Below are 13,315 nucleotides of genomic sequence, written 5' to 3' on the forward strand. Positions count from 1 at the left end.
TGCTGTAGTTAATTCACTGGCACTTAAAACATATTTGCTCTAAAATTTGTTTTCAGACGTAATGTTGCACATATTTATGCCACAATCCATTAAACTGCAGAATGTATGGTAATATGAAGTCATGATATGCAAAAGCCAGGCATCTTTTAATGGGTGCCACAGTAAAAGTAACAGATGTATGCATTTATAAATGTGTTCTTAACAGAGTTGAGAAAACTGTAGATTATATTGGGATTTTTTTTTTCTGTTGGAGGTGAGAATCCTGTTCATGTTGTCTTGTTAGCTTGTCTAATAGTGGAAAAATCAAAACCCCTGAAGCAGTTGGTAGTTGTAGTAAGACAGTCTGGAGAGAAGAAAATGCAGATTCTAATACAAGGAGTGGTGAAGAGTTACACGATTTGGCAGTGATGCTAACAATTTGGGAAAGCAAGGGACCCTGGGCTGTGGTGCTTTACAATCTCAGTGCTGGTTGCTGAGCAGGAGGGAGAGAGGAGGTTGCTGCTAAAATTGTTGCTCTGCAGATTTCCAGATTTGTCAGTTGGAGGGAGCTGAAGAGTGAAAGTGAATGTACAGGCTCCCCCTTTGTTGTTCTTAAATATCTAAGGTGTTTTATTTCTAGCCTTTTCAACAGCTTCAAAAGCTTTAGTCATTAGTCATCAAAGCATCTAATTGGCACAAACTCGTTGGGTGTCCGTAGATTCTTGATTTCTGTATTTCAGCTTGGCTAGCTGTAAGGGGTATTTAGGCCTGTCTGCCTCTTGGGAATGAGACTCAACTAACTGTTGGGGTGTTTTGTTTTGTGGGGTTTTTTTTTTAATCTAGGAGGAAGTTATATATAATTATGTAAATCAGTATGGAAAAATGTGTTCAGCTCGAACTTAGTCACTCTGAGTTGTAAAAAGTGTGCTAATTTTGCAATGCTGTTTTTACTAGGCATGGTGTGCTGCAGGAAACTGTTTCAGCTTGCAACGAGAGCATGACATTGCAATCAAGTTCTTCCAGAGAGCCATTCAAGTTGATCCAAACTATGCTTATGCCTACACCCTGTTGGGGCATGAATTTGTGTTAACAGAAGAACTAGACAAAGCATTAGCTTGTTTTAGAAATGCAATCAGAGTCAACCCTAGACACTATAATGCATGGTAAGTTTTGCTTCACCCCCTTCCTGTTGCACATGTTACAGGACTCCTTTTGGAGAAATCTTCTGGATGCTGCCATTGCTATTGTTTCCTGACCGCTCTTCTCTCTAAGAAGAGAGCAAAGCTATTTCTGCAGAAAATGTGGGCCTCATCTGTTTATTAAACAGTTACTTCCGCAAGGAGGGCAAAAAATTTGAGCTTTTTTGGTTTCCACAGATCATCTTGGCTGTATTACCCCAGCTATTTTGTTCTTCTGTGCAGCACTCCTCGTGCATCTAGCTGGTTGTTCTTCGGTTGCAATTGGAGAGATGAGAGATCTGCCCCTCTATACCTTAGGATACAGACAGTTTCTTACAGCTTTTTCTGTGGAAAAAATATATAAAGCAGTAAAAGTTAGATCTGCTAGTGTAAGTCGCTTAGTCTTGAGAAACTTTTGCATGCTTTTTACTTTGTAGCTGTTTAGCCAGTCTTCCTGTGTATCAGATATCAATCCTTCAAACTACCCAAATAAGCAAAAAAACCCCAAAAGATAACTTCAGACATATCTTTTTCCGACAAGAGATCGTTTCCCACCCTGGATGGGTTGGCAAGTCTATAGACCACTTCTGCCAGGTCATATTCACTGACAAAGACTAGTTTGATCAGAATACAGTCTGTCTTAACACAATTGTTTTTCTGCTTGCAGGTATGGGTTGGGAATGATTTATTACAAACAGGAAAAATTCAGTCTAGCAGAAATGCATTTCCAGAAAGCACTTGATATCAATCCTCAGAGCTCAGTCTTACTATGTCACATTGGAGTAGTAAGTAGATTGCACTTAACTCTATCCTTGTGTTTTAATGTGCTTCTGTACTTTGTTTGCAGCAGAAAAGTCATTCTGAGTATTTTTAGCAAAAAAGCCCAACAAGTTCAGAGTACCTATTGGAGGATCTTAAGTGCTGTATGAATGAATAATCACAGGATTAATGTATCAGAAAAGAAACCCTCCTCTCTCTCTCCAAACTACTTCTAGCCAGTAATGAATTTATACTCTCAGGTCATGTTTGAGTCAGCCAAAACAGTAGTGATATGAAAATCAAGACTGTGTGCAGATATTAATGTGAACAGAGTATTTATAGGGTGGTTTTATACTTAATGCAGAAGAAATGAAGTGGGTTTTAACTCCTATTGCATGTACTTGGACAAGCACTCCCAGTTCTATAAAATGCTAAGGCACCCGTCTCACCTTTCAGAATGTAGTATTTTTGTCCTGGCCCTATGTCCGCATTGCCCTCATTCCAGTCACTTGTTGATGTGACAACTTACTACTTAGGCTACTTTATGCCACGTGAAGCTTAAGTAGCAGGCAGCTACTTCAGCCACCATCCGTTCAATTAAATTTAGAGGACTATTTGAAAAGTTGGTCATTTATCCATCTGCTACTGCAGTCCGTAGAAAACAGTAGCCTCACTCTAAGCGAATGCTTGCTTACAAAATTGGGAAGCAGTTCTCGGATATTCATGATGGTGACTTAAGGCTGTGTGTGAGGGATAGGTACCTGCTGGCGTTCATTTGCCTTCTGTGTGGCAGCAAAGCTGTGTCAAATTCCACAGGGATAGTGGCTGCTTCTCACTTCTATACAGAGAAAGGCATTGAGTTCACTGCTGGCCAAAGGTTAAATGATTTCTGTAAGCCATTGGGTGGGGAGAACGTTTTGAGGTGGAGACGAGGTGAGGTGAAGTTTTATTCCTGTAAGAAAGCTTGTTAAGACTTGGTCTAGAATTGGACAAATTTTTTTTTTAAAGGAACAGATTGTAAGTGAATGTAGTCAAATGGGTTTGTCCTTGTCTGGCAGATGAGCTGTTATTTTCCCTTTTAAAATTGTTCTCTCTTTCTGTAATAGGTCCAGCATGCACTGAAAAAATCTGAAAAGGCTTTGGATACTTTAAACAAAGCTATTAACATTGACCCCAAGAACCCGCTATGCAAATTCCATAGAGCTTCTGTATTATTTGCAAATGAAAAATACAAGGTAAGATTTCGTACATGTAGACAACCTTAAGTTATCTTTAAATTGCTGTAGCTAGGAATGGGGATGCACTGGAAGCTAAATGTTTACAGATTAACACTGGGTAGCATCAGGGCTTGCAGGAAGGGCCTGGGACATTGGCCTGTCTTGTAGAGGCTAACGTGAAGCATTTGCCTTGACAAGTGCCACCTTCACCAAGGGAAATATGTTAACTTTTTTGATTGTTATAAAATCTGGGGCCAACAGGTGATGCTTTTTAAATTATTATTATTATTATTATTTTAGTCTGACCCTGGAAAAAGAAAGGAAAGAAGCGGAAATTATTGCAGCTGTCAGCGATGTGTGACTGATATTATCATGAGTTTATACTAAATTACTAAAAAAAAGGCTCAGCAAACTGCCCCATAACCAATTACAGCAATAAGAATGAGCTATTTCAAAGGCTGTGTTATCAAGTGAAAAATAAGAAGCTAAGCAATTTTGGTTTGATCCCCTGCTGACCTGTACCCTGTTTAGAATGAGGGAAGATCTTCCCACAGTCTGTCTCTCCAGTGACTGCTGTCCTCTGGCCTGGTTTTTTTGGCCACAGAAGACAAGCCGCAGCCTGGTTTTTGAAACCTTGCTTCAGAAATATGTGTGCACATGTAAAGGGAAAACTTTACTTAGAACTTCTTTTTTGAAAATTTGTAACTGAACCAAATGTATTAAGGCCTTAATGAAGCGCCCATTCGTAGATTGTTTTTAAAATTTAAAAGCAGAGGATAAATACAAGAGCAAAAAAATAAATCTAATAGTCCACTGTCATATTGCCCCTGTGCTAGTGAAGGAACTTGTTGACCATGGTGAAGTAATGTTTTAGGAAATGAAGCATTTGGACTCTTTTCTTTATCAGGCTGAGACTTGTAAGACTAAAGTTACGCTGTTCACATAAACTACATAAAACTTAATGAAATGTTTTGGTTTTTAGCACCAGTACTAAGAGAATTTTGATAGTGTGATAAATTTGGCTAGTGTTAGGTAAATAAATGGAAGTGTAAACCTACATTTATGTAGCAAGCCCTAACTTGAAATTGTCTTCACATGAATAAGTTTGAGGGTTGAATGGAACTCTTTATAACTAAAAACAATGTTTATTTCTAACTGCAGACTAAATATTTTTAAGTAGGATTTTGTGGTAATGCCAGGTTACTGTCACAGCAGAATAAATTGCTCCAGTGTCAACAATTAGTTTAAAAGTAAAGTAGAAGTTTCACTAAATATTTTGGACTTCAAATGCCCAATATAAACACAGTCATCATTTGTAGAAGACCACAGATACATATCTAAAACCAGAACATTTCAAAAGCAGAGGCTTGAGAGCAGTACCTCCAGCACAAAATCCCTCAATATTCGTACTTTTTCAGAAGCTGGGTATGCTAAAGGAAGCGCCCGCTGTGAACACACTGCCAGCGTCTTGTCTTCTGCCCTGTTCTGCCTTGCTGGGGGCAACAGGGGCATTTGATGTCAGAGCTGGTAGATGCGTTGTAGGAGACCAAAGCCCAATAAACTTGCTTTATTTCTGTGATAACGGGGCTATAATATGCTACAGTCTTTAAATGAGAAACTAATGTAAAAGGAATTTTAGATGCTTCTCATGAGATTGTGCTATTGTTCTTGATGGAATATACTGTATGTAAATGCCAGGGTGGTTTTTTTTTCATATTAGTGCTAAGTCACAGTCTAGTGATGTCATAACTGGTTGCAGACTGCTAGCTTGTACTTACTAAGCTCTTTTTTCTTCCTTTTCAGTCTGCTTTACAAGAACTTGAAGAACTGAAACAGATTGTTCCCAAAGAGTCTCTTGTTTACTTTTTAATAGGAAAGGTAGGTAAAACTTAACTGTGATCATAAGGTCTTTGGTTTCATTTGTTGCAGAAGTGTATGCCTAATGAGAAAATTTGATGCCTGTCACTAAGCTGCTTCCATTTGGAGCAGTATTCTAAAAATTCCCAAAGCTTTAAATAAGTCTTACCGCTCACAGCTTTATTATGTCTCAGCTTTTAAATGCAAAAAACAGTTATTACTGGAGCAGCCTTCAGCTCTCTAAAATAAACCAAGAAAAAATAACCCAAGCCAGTGTTATTCTTTGCCTGCTTTGATTTCACCACTGTCAACTTGAAAGATAATTAATTTTAAAAAGCAAGAAATTGATGCTGATAAAGATACTTCACTGAAAAGAGAGACAGTGGTTATGCACACAGCCATATTTCTTTCCCTGAAAATGGAACTCTATCAAGACTTCATTGAATACGATAGCAATGATGTGATCAGTGCAAGTCCTTAAAATTTTGAGGGATAGTCCGTCCCTTGGTCAGCACTGTTGGTTATTTACGCCTGTAGCTATTAAAATGTTGAATCGCATTCTAATGCATTGTATCAGAAATGCTGAACAAGGAGTAATTGTAGAATACTCCTAAGTCTCTATCAGTAGCCTCCATGTCCTTTTCAGCTGACAGCCTCCCCAAAAGAGTTGTAGAACGTTGTCAGTTGGAAAAGAAGAAGAGTCTTTAATGAGGCTAATAGAGTAGGCTAGCGCAGGAAGAGAGATTACTAGCTTGTCGGCTGTGTTTACATTCCAGCCTTCCTTGTGTTTAATGCCAGAGAAAAGTAATCTGGTCATAGAAATCCTCCTTCCTCACCATCTTCTCTGCTAATATGCTTTAAATAAGTTCTGCAACTTTCTTCTTCTGTTCACTAGGAAGCAACAAGACAAACTTACCTCTAGCACAGCACTGGATAACTCTTATCCAGTTAGATCAGCAAGATTTCTTTTTTTTTTTTTTTAAACTGGAGAGAGGTAAAAGGATTTGTGCTGAAATTTGTTGACTGGTATTTGTCCAGGAGTAGCTGGACCTCTAAATTGACATTAGAGTTGCCATGTCTTGACAAACTTAAGCATTTAAGCAGTGAAAGTACTTAACACAGATAAATTACTTGCTCATTTGTCCTTAAGGAGAGCTTCAGTGCAAGTTACGGTGACAAAGAAGGTAAAATATGGGCTGGATTCTGCAACGCAGTGTTGTCTTGAAAATGTTGCCGTTCAGTTTAGCAGGACAAGCTAGGCGTCAATGTCCCATTATTTCCCCCCCCTGCCAATGACAGTGAAAATGCCACTTGAGGATGTAAGAACGGCTGTGCTGAGTCAGATCCAAAATCTGTCTAGCCATGTATCCTGCCTTTGCTAGTCCTCAGTATGAGAGCTGTAGGGAAGAGTACAAGATTAATGTGTGCACATGGTGATACTTTCCCTGGGCCTCTGACGTTAGAAATCTGAGACTTTGGACTTTTCCTGAGCCACAAGTAGATTTGAGGTTACAGTGACTCCAGAAATTGGAAGAGTGGTGAGGGGGTAAGACAAAACAAAACATGTACACTAATAGCTTTTACACCACCCTGCTGCAGCGTTCCAAAGCTTAAATTTATATCTGAAGATCCACCTCCTTATGTTTTTGAATCTGTCAGCTGCTAGTTTAATTTAATGTTTGTGGGGTCTTAAATAGAAACACTTGCTCACTCTTTCTACACATTTGCTGTTTCCCTTGACTCATATAAGAAATCTTTCATATCTACCCTCTGTTGCTTTTCATAAAATATCAGTTAACTGTGGCTTGGTATGTTTGTTGTCCAGACCTTCAAGTAGCAACTTCATGTAAATGTAGCCTTTTATGCTTTTATTTTAGGTTTATAAAAAACTGGGTCAAACGCATTTGGCCCTAATGAATTTCTCATGGGCAATGGACTTAGATCCCAAAGGAGCCAATAACCAGATTAAAGAGGCCATTGATAAACGTTACCTTCCAGATGATGAGGAACCAATAACTCAAGAAGAGCAAATCAGTGAATGTTACCCCTATGAATCAGGTTGGTATTGCCAACCCTTTGTCATTCAAGGAGGTATTTCCGCTTAGGTGGTAGGAAGAATCCCAGGTTTAGTAAGTGAAACATACTGCTCAACCTCGCTGCTCAGCAAGTAAGAACTCCAGAGACTCTTCATTCAGAAGAATTCATCCATGCGTCCTACAGTAAGCATGAAATAAAGGATTGTGACATTTCTTTAGAATCTGTAGATGGAGAAGGACAGAGATATAATACTGTAAATTCATACAAATCATGGTTGGCTAATAGTATCCTAGGAGAGCGAGATGTTCCCAGAGCTACAGATCTTCCCTCATAGAAGCATCAAATCATTTCAGGGTAACTGAATGGCAACTGAAATTGTCTGTAGAGGCTTTGTCAAAGGTTAATTGGGTAACAATATTTGGTCTGCTGGACATAAGAAGTAGCTTTTGATGGAAGTCATCGAAGCAGTTTCATTTGAATCAAGAGAAAATAAAACACTCCCGTTATACTACTTGGGAATAATCCACAAAAAGGAATGGCTTAGGTTTCTCTTCTCTCTAACTTTTTATTATGAGAAATTCCATGAAGCATGGGTAGCTCTGTGACGCATGGATCGTCATAAATATTGACCTCTTTGATGCAGACTGAAATAGTGATACAAAATAAATACTAATAAGCAATTTAATTCTTTTCCTCCAAAGAAGAAAATACAGCAGGTTTAGGATTCTTAGATGTATGCTATGTTCTGCAACTCTGAATCTTCAACTGAAAAAGTTGTCACGTTTTCCTACTGTGTATCACATTGATTTTTATTGATCCTGTGTACAGTGTGCGTTTTAATGCTGGAAACTTATCCTGCGCTGTGCTTCCTGAAGTATCAAGAGTTTTTTCTCTCCCTGCTCTTGTAGTTGGGCTAACTTAGAAGAATGCTGGCTCCCTGGGGGCTGAGCATGTTTCTGACCAGAAGATGGAGACAGAGTACTTGAACTGCTGAGCAACACCTAAGCAGTAAAAAAGGAAAAACACCCCACACCTCAAAAAACCCCAACCAACCAAAAAAAACCCACAAAAAAAAACCCCAAAACAAACCAACAAAAAGCCAACCTGAAAAAGAACGACTTAATCTGTCCAATAAACATAAACAAAATAAAACAGTGTTGGGCTGTGTGTAAGCAATTCAGTTTCCCTGGCTGTGCAGATAAATTGTAGAAGTGTTTCACAGTCTCAGCTGAATAACTCTCTTAGGATACATGAGACAAGCTAAAGTAAATTAAGGTAGTACTGGGGGCAGGGGGGAATTGTTTTTAATATATTGGCTAATATAAGCCATTTTGTGCATTAAATTGCCTAGCATGGGGCTGGCTGTGTCCATTGTACAGAAACCTGTAAGGTGTTTGCATTAAAGCAACAACAGGCATCTGTTTTGCCACATGAAACAACTTAGGTATTTGGGAATTTACAATGAATAAGCTAAATTGTACTATGGAAAGCAGACTCAGTCGCATTCCTGTGTGTGAAGAACAACCATCATTAGATATTTACCTTCGTTCTAATTTTAACAAGTATAGAAGTTAAATATTTAAGTGTAGCCTCTCTAGTATGTAGACATTTATCTTGTACACTGCGCGCGGCGTGCTGTCTTTATTCAAACAGCAGTAGGAATCCAGTTTTCCTGGAAGCTGTAGGCTAGCCATCACCTGAGCGGAGTGAGCAGAGTAATTCTTCAGCATCAGAAACTTCTGTATGCCTTTACTCAAAGCAGTTCTCTTACCATGTATCTGAGGCAGTATTCTTTGTCATGGAAGCAGGGAGCAAGTAGAGGCTGCCTAACACTACTGATTGAATATTACTTGATGATAAATTGAGTGGTCACAATGCACTAATGCAGTTTCAGGCAGCTGGTGTGTTCTGAAGGAGTAGGAAGGTTAAATTGCTCCTAAGGCAATTTTGGAAACCCCCCCATACCAACCCCTGCCTAACTAGGTGTCAGAGGTTTCAGGTTTTTAACAGAAGATGGCTAAGGCAGCGTGTTTTGTTAATACGTACTTCGTGTTAATTCCTTTCTAAATGCCTTTATTTAAACTTCATTAAGCTGGCAGGGGTCAGTGTATTAGAAGGGAAAAGCCATATGGCTTAAAAGCATTTCGAGGGGAAGCCCAAACCCCTTGCTACTGTGCTTTTGACGTGCTGGAGTTGATTGTGGGGGAATCTTGGTAGTGAAGCAGCCCAGTAGTGTTTGACTACTTTGTGTTTCTTTTTTCTTTCAAGTTGGCACAGACGAATCCCAAGAGAGCAGCATGACGGATGCAGATGACACACAGCTCCACGCAGTTGAAAGCGATGAATTTTAACCTCCAAAAGCCAGTATCTGAGCTTGAGTGTGTGACTGGTACTGTTGTGTTCTCCCCTTCCTTCGCATCCTGGGTCTTCACATCACTGAGCCAGCATTGTCATTATTCTCCGCTGGCACCATGAGTACACCACTCAGACTTAAACTGTACGCAGAGTTAATGGCAGTGCAATATTCAGCTGCTACTGGGTCTGACTAGTTGGCTCTTACACGTTCATGAAAGTGACTGAGGAGGAAATGCTATTTTTGGACTCCCCTTTGCTGGAAAAATATCATGGAAGAAAGACTTGTGGTTTGTTGTAACGAAGCCAGTAGATGTGGGGATAGTACTAATGAAGCAGTGTCTTGTTCTTTTTCCGGAAATGTGTCTTAGTTTGGTTCTTTCTTGGTAAGCAGAGTGCTGAACCTCATTTCCAAGTTCTTCAAGGACAGTGTTGACAAATGCAGGCTGTTAAAGACTTTTTTGCATATTGTAGTGTAACTTAAATGCCAGGGAATGTAAATGACCTTAAAGCTGCAGTGTCTCCAGTGAACAAACACAACGCACGTGCTCAGGACTGGGAGTGTGTCAGGCGACGTACAATATCCAGTGTCCCTACTTAGAGCGCAAACTTGCAGGAGTGGGAACGTAGCAGGAGAATTACATTGCAGAATCAAAGCTTTCATGAAATGCTTTCATGTTCTAACCGAGAATTAATTTATTCACCTAGTTTCTGAAAGGTCAGTGTTTACTTTGTACTTCAGAGAAACAAGTCAGCAACACCTTGCATCATTTTTCATAAACCCCTTGACTTGTTCTTCCCCTTTTAAGAATGCACATTAATAAAGGGCAAAATCAAGAGAGAAACGTAGATGCAACTGTAGCGTGAAAACATCAAACCCTTAATCCAGAGTGACTGTGTGTTTCTAAGCAGAGAGACTGGGAAGACCGTGGAAGCCTTAATACAATCAGAACCTTAGTCAAACGCATCAAATAATTGTTAAAGATCAGTATCATTTTTAAAACTGTTTTGTAAAGCGTGGTCCAAGCAGAATGCAAAAATGTGCAATTATCTGTCTTTCTCCCTTTTTTTTTTAAGCTGTTCTTTAAGATTATCACTCTAGGATCACTTTCCTCTTCTACAGAGGCTGCTTCTCTGAGAAGAAAGCTACGCCACGTTAAGGAGTCCAAAATGATCTTTCTCTGTAGCATTCTGCAGTAACAATTGGTGCCCTTTATGCAGTGATGATAAAGAAAGTGTATGATATAAGCAGTTTTAAAGAGCAATTTATGCATAATAAATTGGGAATGATATAAATTTCATAGCAACATATTTGTTGTGATCAGTCTTAATGTTCGGGTGGTTTTTTTTTAATGTATTGGTTTTTAGGGGTCTCTTAGTTACCTTTAGAACTTCAGTTTTTTAAATTCTGTCCTTATCTTACACTGGGCACATCTTCTGTCACAGCTCCTCGCTGGTCATGAGCCACATGGACACCTTTATCATTTGAAAAATAATCCTCAAATGCTGAGCAAAAATATAATTCTCTGATTTTTTATTTTTTTTTTAAGTAGGAGGATAAGCAGTGAAAAATAGGCTTAAACTCCCCTAATAGCCTGAAAAGGAATTTCTAAAATCTGAGGAATGATACTATATTAAAGGAGCTTTGTGCCTCTGCCACGTACTTCTGATCAGCTTGTGTCTGGAAGGTTGACGAACTGACTGGCAAATCATGACACGTTTCAGCTGGCTTGAGCGTACTGAATCTTGCTCTGCGTTTTGTGGCGATAGATATTCCGGGGCGATTCCCTTTCCTGATGAGTCCTTCCCGAGGAAGACACAGGGTTCAGATTTCCCGAGAGCTGATCCGCATCGACGGTAGAGCTCACGCACAGTGCTCTTGAGTTACCCCTGTCTGTCCTGGCGTGGTTTTCCCATCCAGCTGCGGAGCGCGTATGCGGCTTCCCGGTGCGTCCCTCGCAAGGAGGAGGTTCTGAGCAGCACCTCAGCGTAAGGTCTGGAGGCAGCGCTTGTGTAAATGCCACCAATTAACGGGTTAATTGGCTTCCTTTTGGTTCCCAACATATTTTCTAAGCAAAAAGCAGGAGTAAGCAGGTGCTGCTCTCAAGAATTTTTCCCGTAACAAATGTTTAAATGGGGACCAGAGATGTAGGAAATGAGGTGGCTTTTTCCCTTTTCTTTTGTTCTCTAAAAATTGTGAACAATTGTAGTAAAATATTCAACACCCTGGAAAGAGCTCTTAATTCAGCTGGGATGTTTAAAAGGATATTCATGCTACCTGGAAGATTTAATAGTTAAAACTGTCCCTTGCTTTATATGGTCATCATACCTTAAAGTGATTTTTTTCTTTCTTCCCAAGAATCTCAAGTAACATTTAGACCACGCTGCTATTTTACCTTCTAAATAGATACACAAAATTAGTATTTAATCAATAAAATTTTGCTCTCTTTGATGAGGGGCAGGGAGAAGGACGGCGAGCGTGAAGGCACTCTGGCAGCCAGGTTAGAGCAAGTGTGTTCACTGAAAAGAATTAGGGAACTGTCATTTTCTTACAACAAAACTATGGAAAAATGCAAAGTGTGGGTGTGGTGTGTACTATTTGCATTGAAACAATGTAATTTGTCTTTTTCTTTTTTTTTTGCTTTTCCCGACTTTTTATTTCAAAAATTGTACAGTCTTAGGAAAAAAAAAAAGTCTTTTCTGTTAATATATTTGCGATTCATTAAAGGATGTGGAAAATCCAAATAAACTACTTTTAAAAGCAGGTTTATCCCCAGGTCCTTTGGGTTGGCTTTGGGATTCATCCTTCAGGAGGTGGGCAGTGGGGCAGAGCTGGAGGGAGGTTTAGGGGGACACCTCGGGGTACGTGGGGGCCGTTTGCTGTCCTGCGGGAGCTGGTGATCCTGCTGTCGCCTGTGAAGCTGCCGCAGGCTTCCAGCGAAGCGGCCCAGGCTGGCATTTTGGGGGAGGTGTGGGGTGTTAGAGCTGACGTTAGGGGCGTGCAGTGAGGCTTCCGAAAATGTTTTCTGTTCACTATCAGCTTACATCCTGCAGCTCGACAGGAGATTCAATAAGCTACCAGGTACGGAGCAGATTTCTTTCCTATTTTTTATTCTGCCTTCCATAGCAGCTCATAACACTGTGGCTGCAACTGCTGTCGGCTCAGCAGAGCAATGATTACAGACTTCGCTGTACTTTCAGACCTGGAGGAAAAGCCTGCCATGAAGGCTGAGGCTCATGGCTGTGCAGGAATTCCTCTTGCTTGCATATACGCTTATCTTGGATCAAAGCTTTTACCACTCATTTTTGTCCACTATATTAGCCTAATCCAGTAATTTTTTTTGAGACCCAAGTTTGGCTGCAAAAGTGACACTGAACGTGACCCTTTCCTACACCTAGTTGCCTCCCCCTTTTTTTTCCCCCCATGTGTCTTAATCCTGGACTTTTATGATTGTGCATACAAATGCAGTCCCGTAGTTAAATTCTCTGCTCCGTAGCCGACTTCCCGCCCTGCTTTACGCGCGGCAGCCAGAGCTGAGTTATTCTTCCTGTGTCTCGGTTGCAGTTTCTCTGTGTCGACTCAAATACGGGTGATTTAGGCTGCACGCTTCCTAGCGGTGAAACGAAGCTTTGTTAATGGTAGGCTGAGCTTTAGATGTCTCCAGAGAAAGGCAAAGCATTAATGAAGTTTGACTTGTAAGCTGCAACACTTCGTTCTGCGTCTGAATCGCAGCAATGCAGCGAATGCTAGGAGTTGTTAGTATCTCAGGATTTCCAGCTCAGGAATGTTTTTGGCACCTGGTCTTTATGAACACCTACAGCTTCTTACTGGTGCATCACGCTTCGTTCTGTTGCTCATCAGTAACTTTGCTGCTGCATCATCTCCCTGCTTTCTGTCCCTCTGTCAAAGTTAGTGACTTTATTTGAGCGAGACCT

General features: G+C 40.2%; 1 protein-coding gene across 8 annotated transcripts in view; it reads left to right on the plus strand.

Annotated features, from left to right (window-relative positions):
- CDC27 (cell division cycle 27) overlaps window positions 1-12,144 on the plus strand; it is a 34,781-nt gene extending 22,637 nt beyond the window's left edge. For 4 of the 8 annotated variants that reach the window (XM_050911743.1, XM_050911744.1, XM_050911745.1 and 1 more), the window contains exons 14-19: window positions 934-1,142; window positions 1,825-1,942; window positions 3,023-3,151; window positions 4,937-5,011; window positions 6,868-7,048; window positions 9,296-12,144. In XM_050911743.1, coding sequence (XP_050767700.1) covers window positions 934-1,142; window positions 1,825-1,942; window positions 3,023-3,151; window positions 4,937-5,011; window positions 6,868-7,048; window positions 9,296-9,378 — 795 coding nt within the window. In that variant the 3' untranslated portion in view covers window positions 9,379-12,144. The remainder of the gene's footprint in view (window positions 1-933; window positions 1,143-1,824; window positions 1,943-3,022; window positions 3,152-4,936; window positions 5,012-6,867; window positions 7,049-9,295) is intronic. The other 4 variants (XM_050911747.1, XM_050911748.1, XM_050911749.1 and 1 more) reach the window with 1 other exon arrangement.
- Window positions 12,145-13,315: the final 1,171 nt, after the last annotated feature.

This window comes from Gymnogyps californianus, chromosome 28, assembly GCF_018139145.2.
Source record: "Gymnogyps californianus isolate 813 chromosome 28, ASM1813914v2, whole genome shotgun sequence".
NCBI classification, from domain to species: domain Eukaryota; kingdom Metazoa; phylum Chordata; class Aves; order Accipitriformes; family Cathartidae; genus Gymnogyps; species Gymnogyps californianus.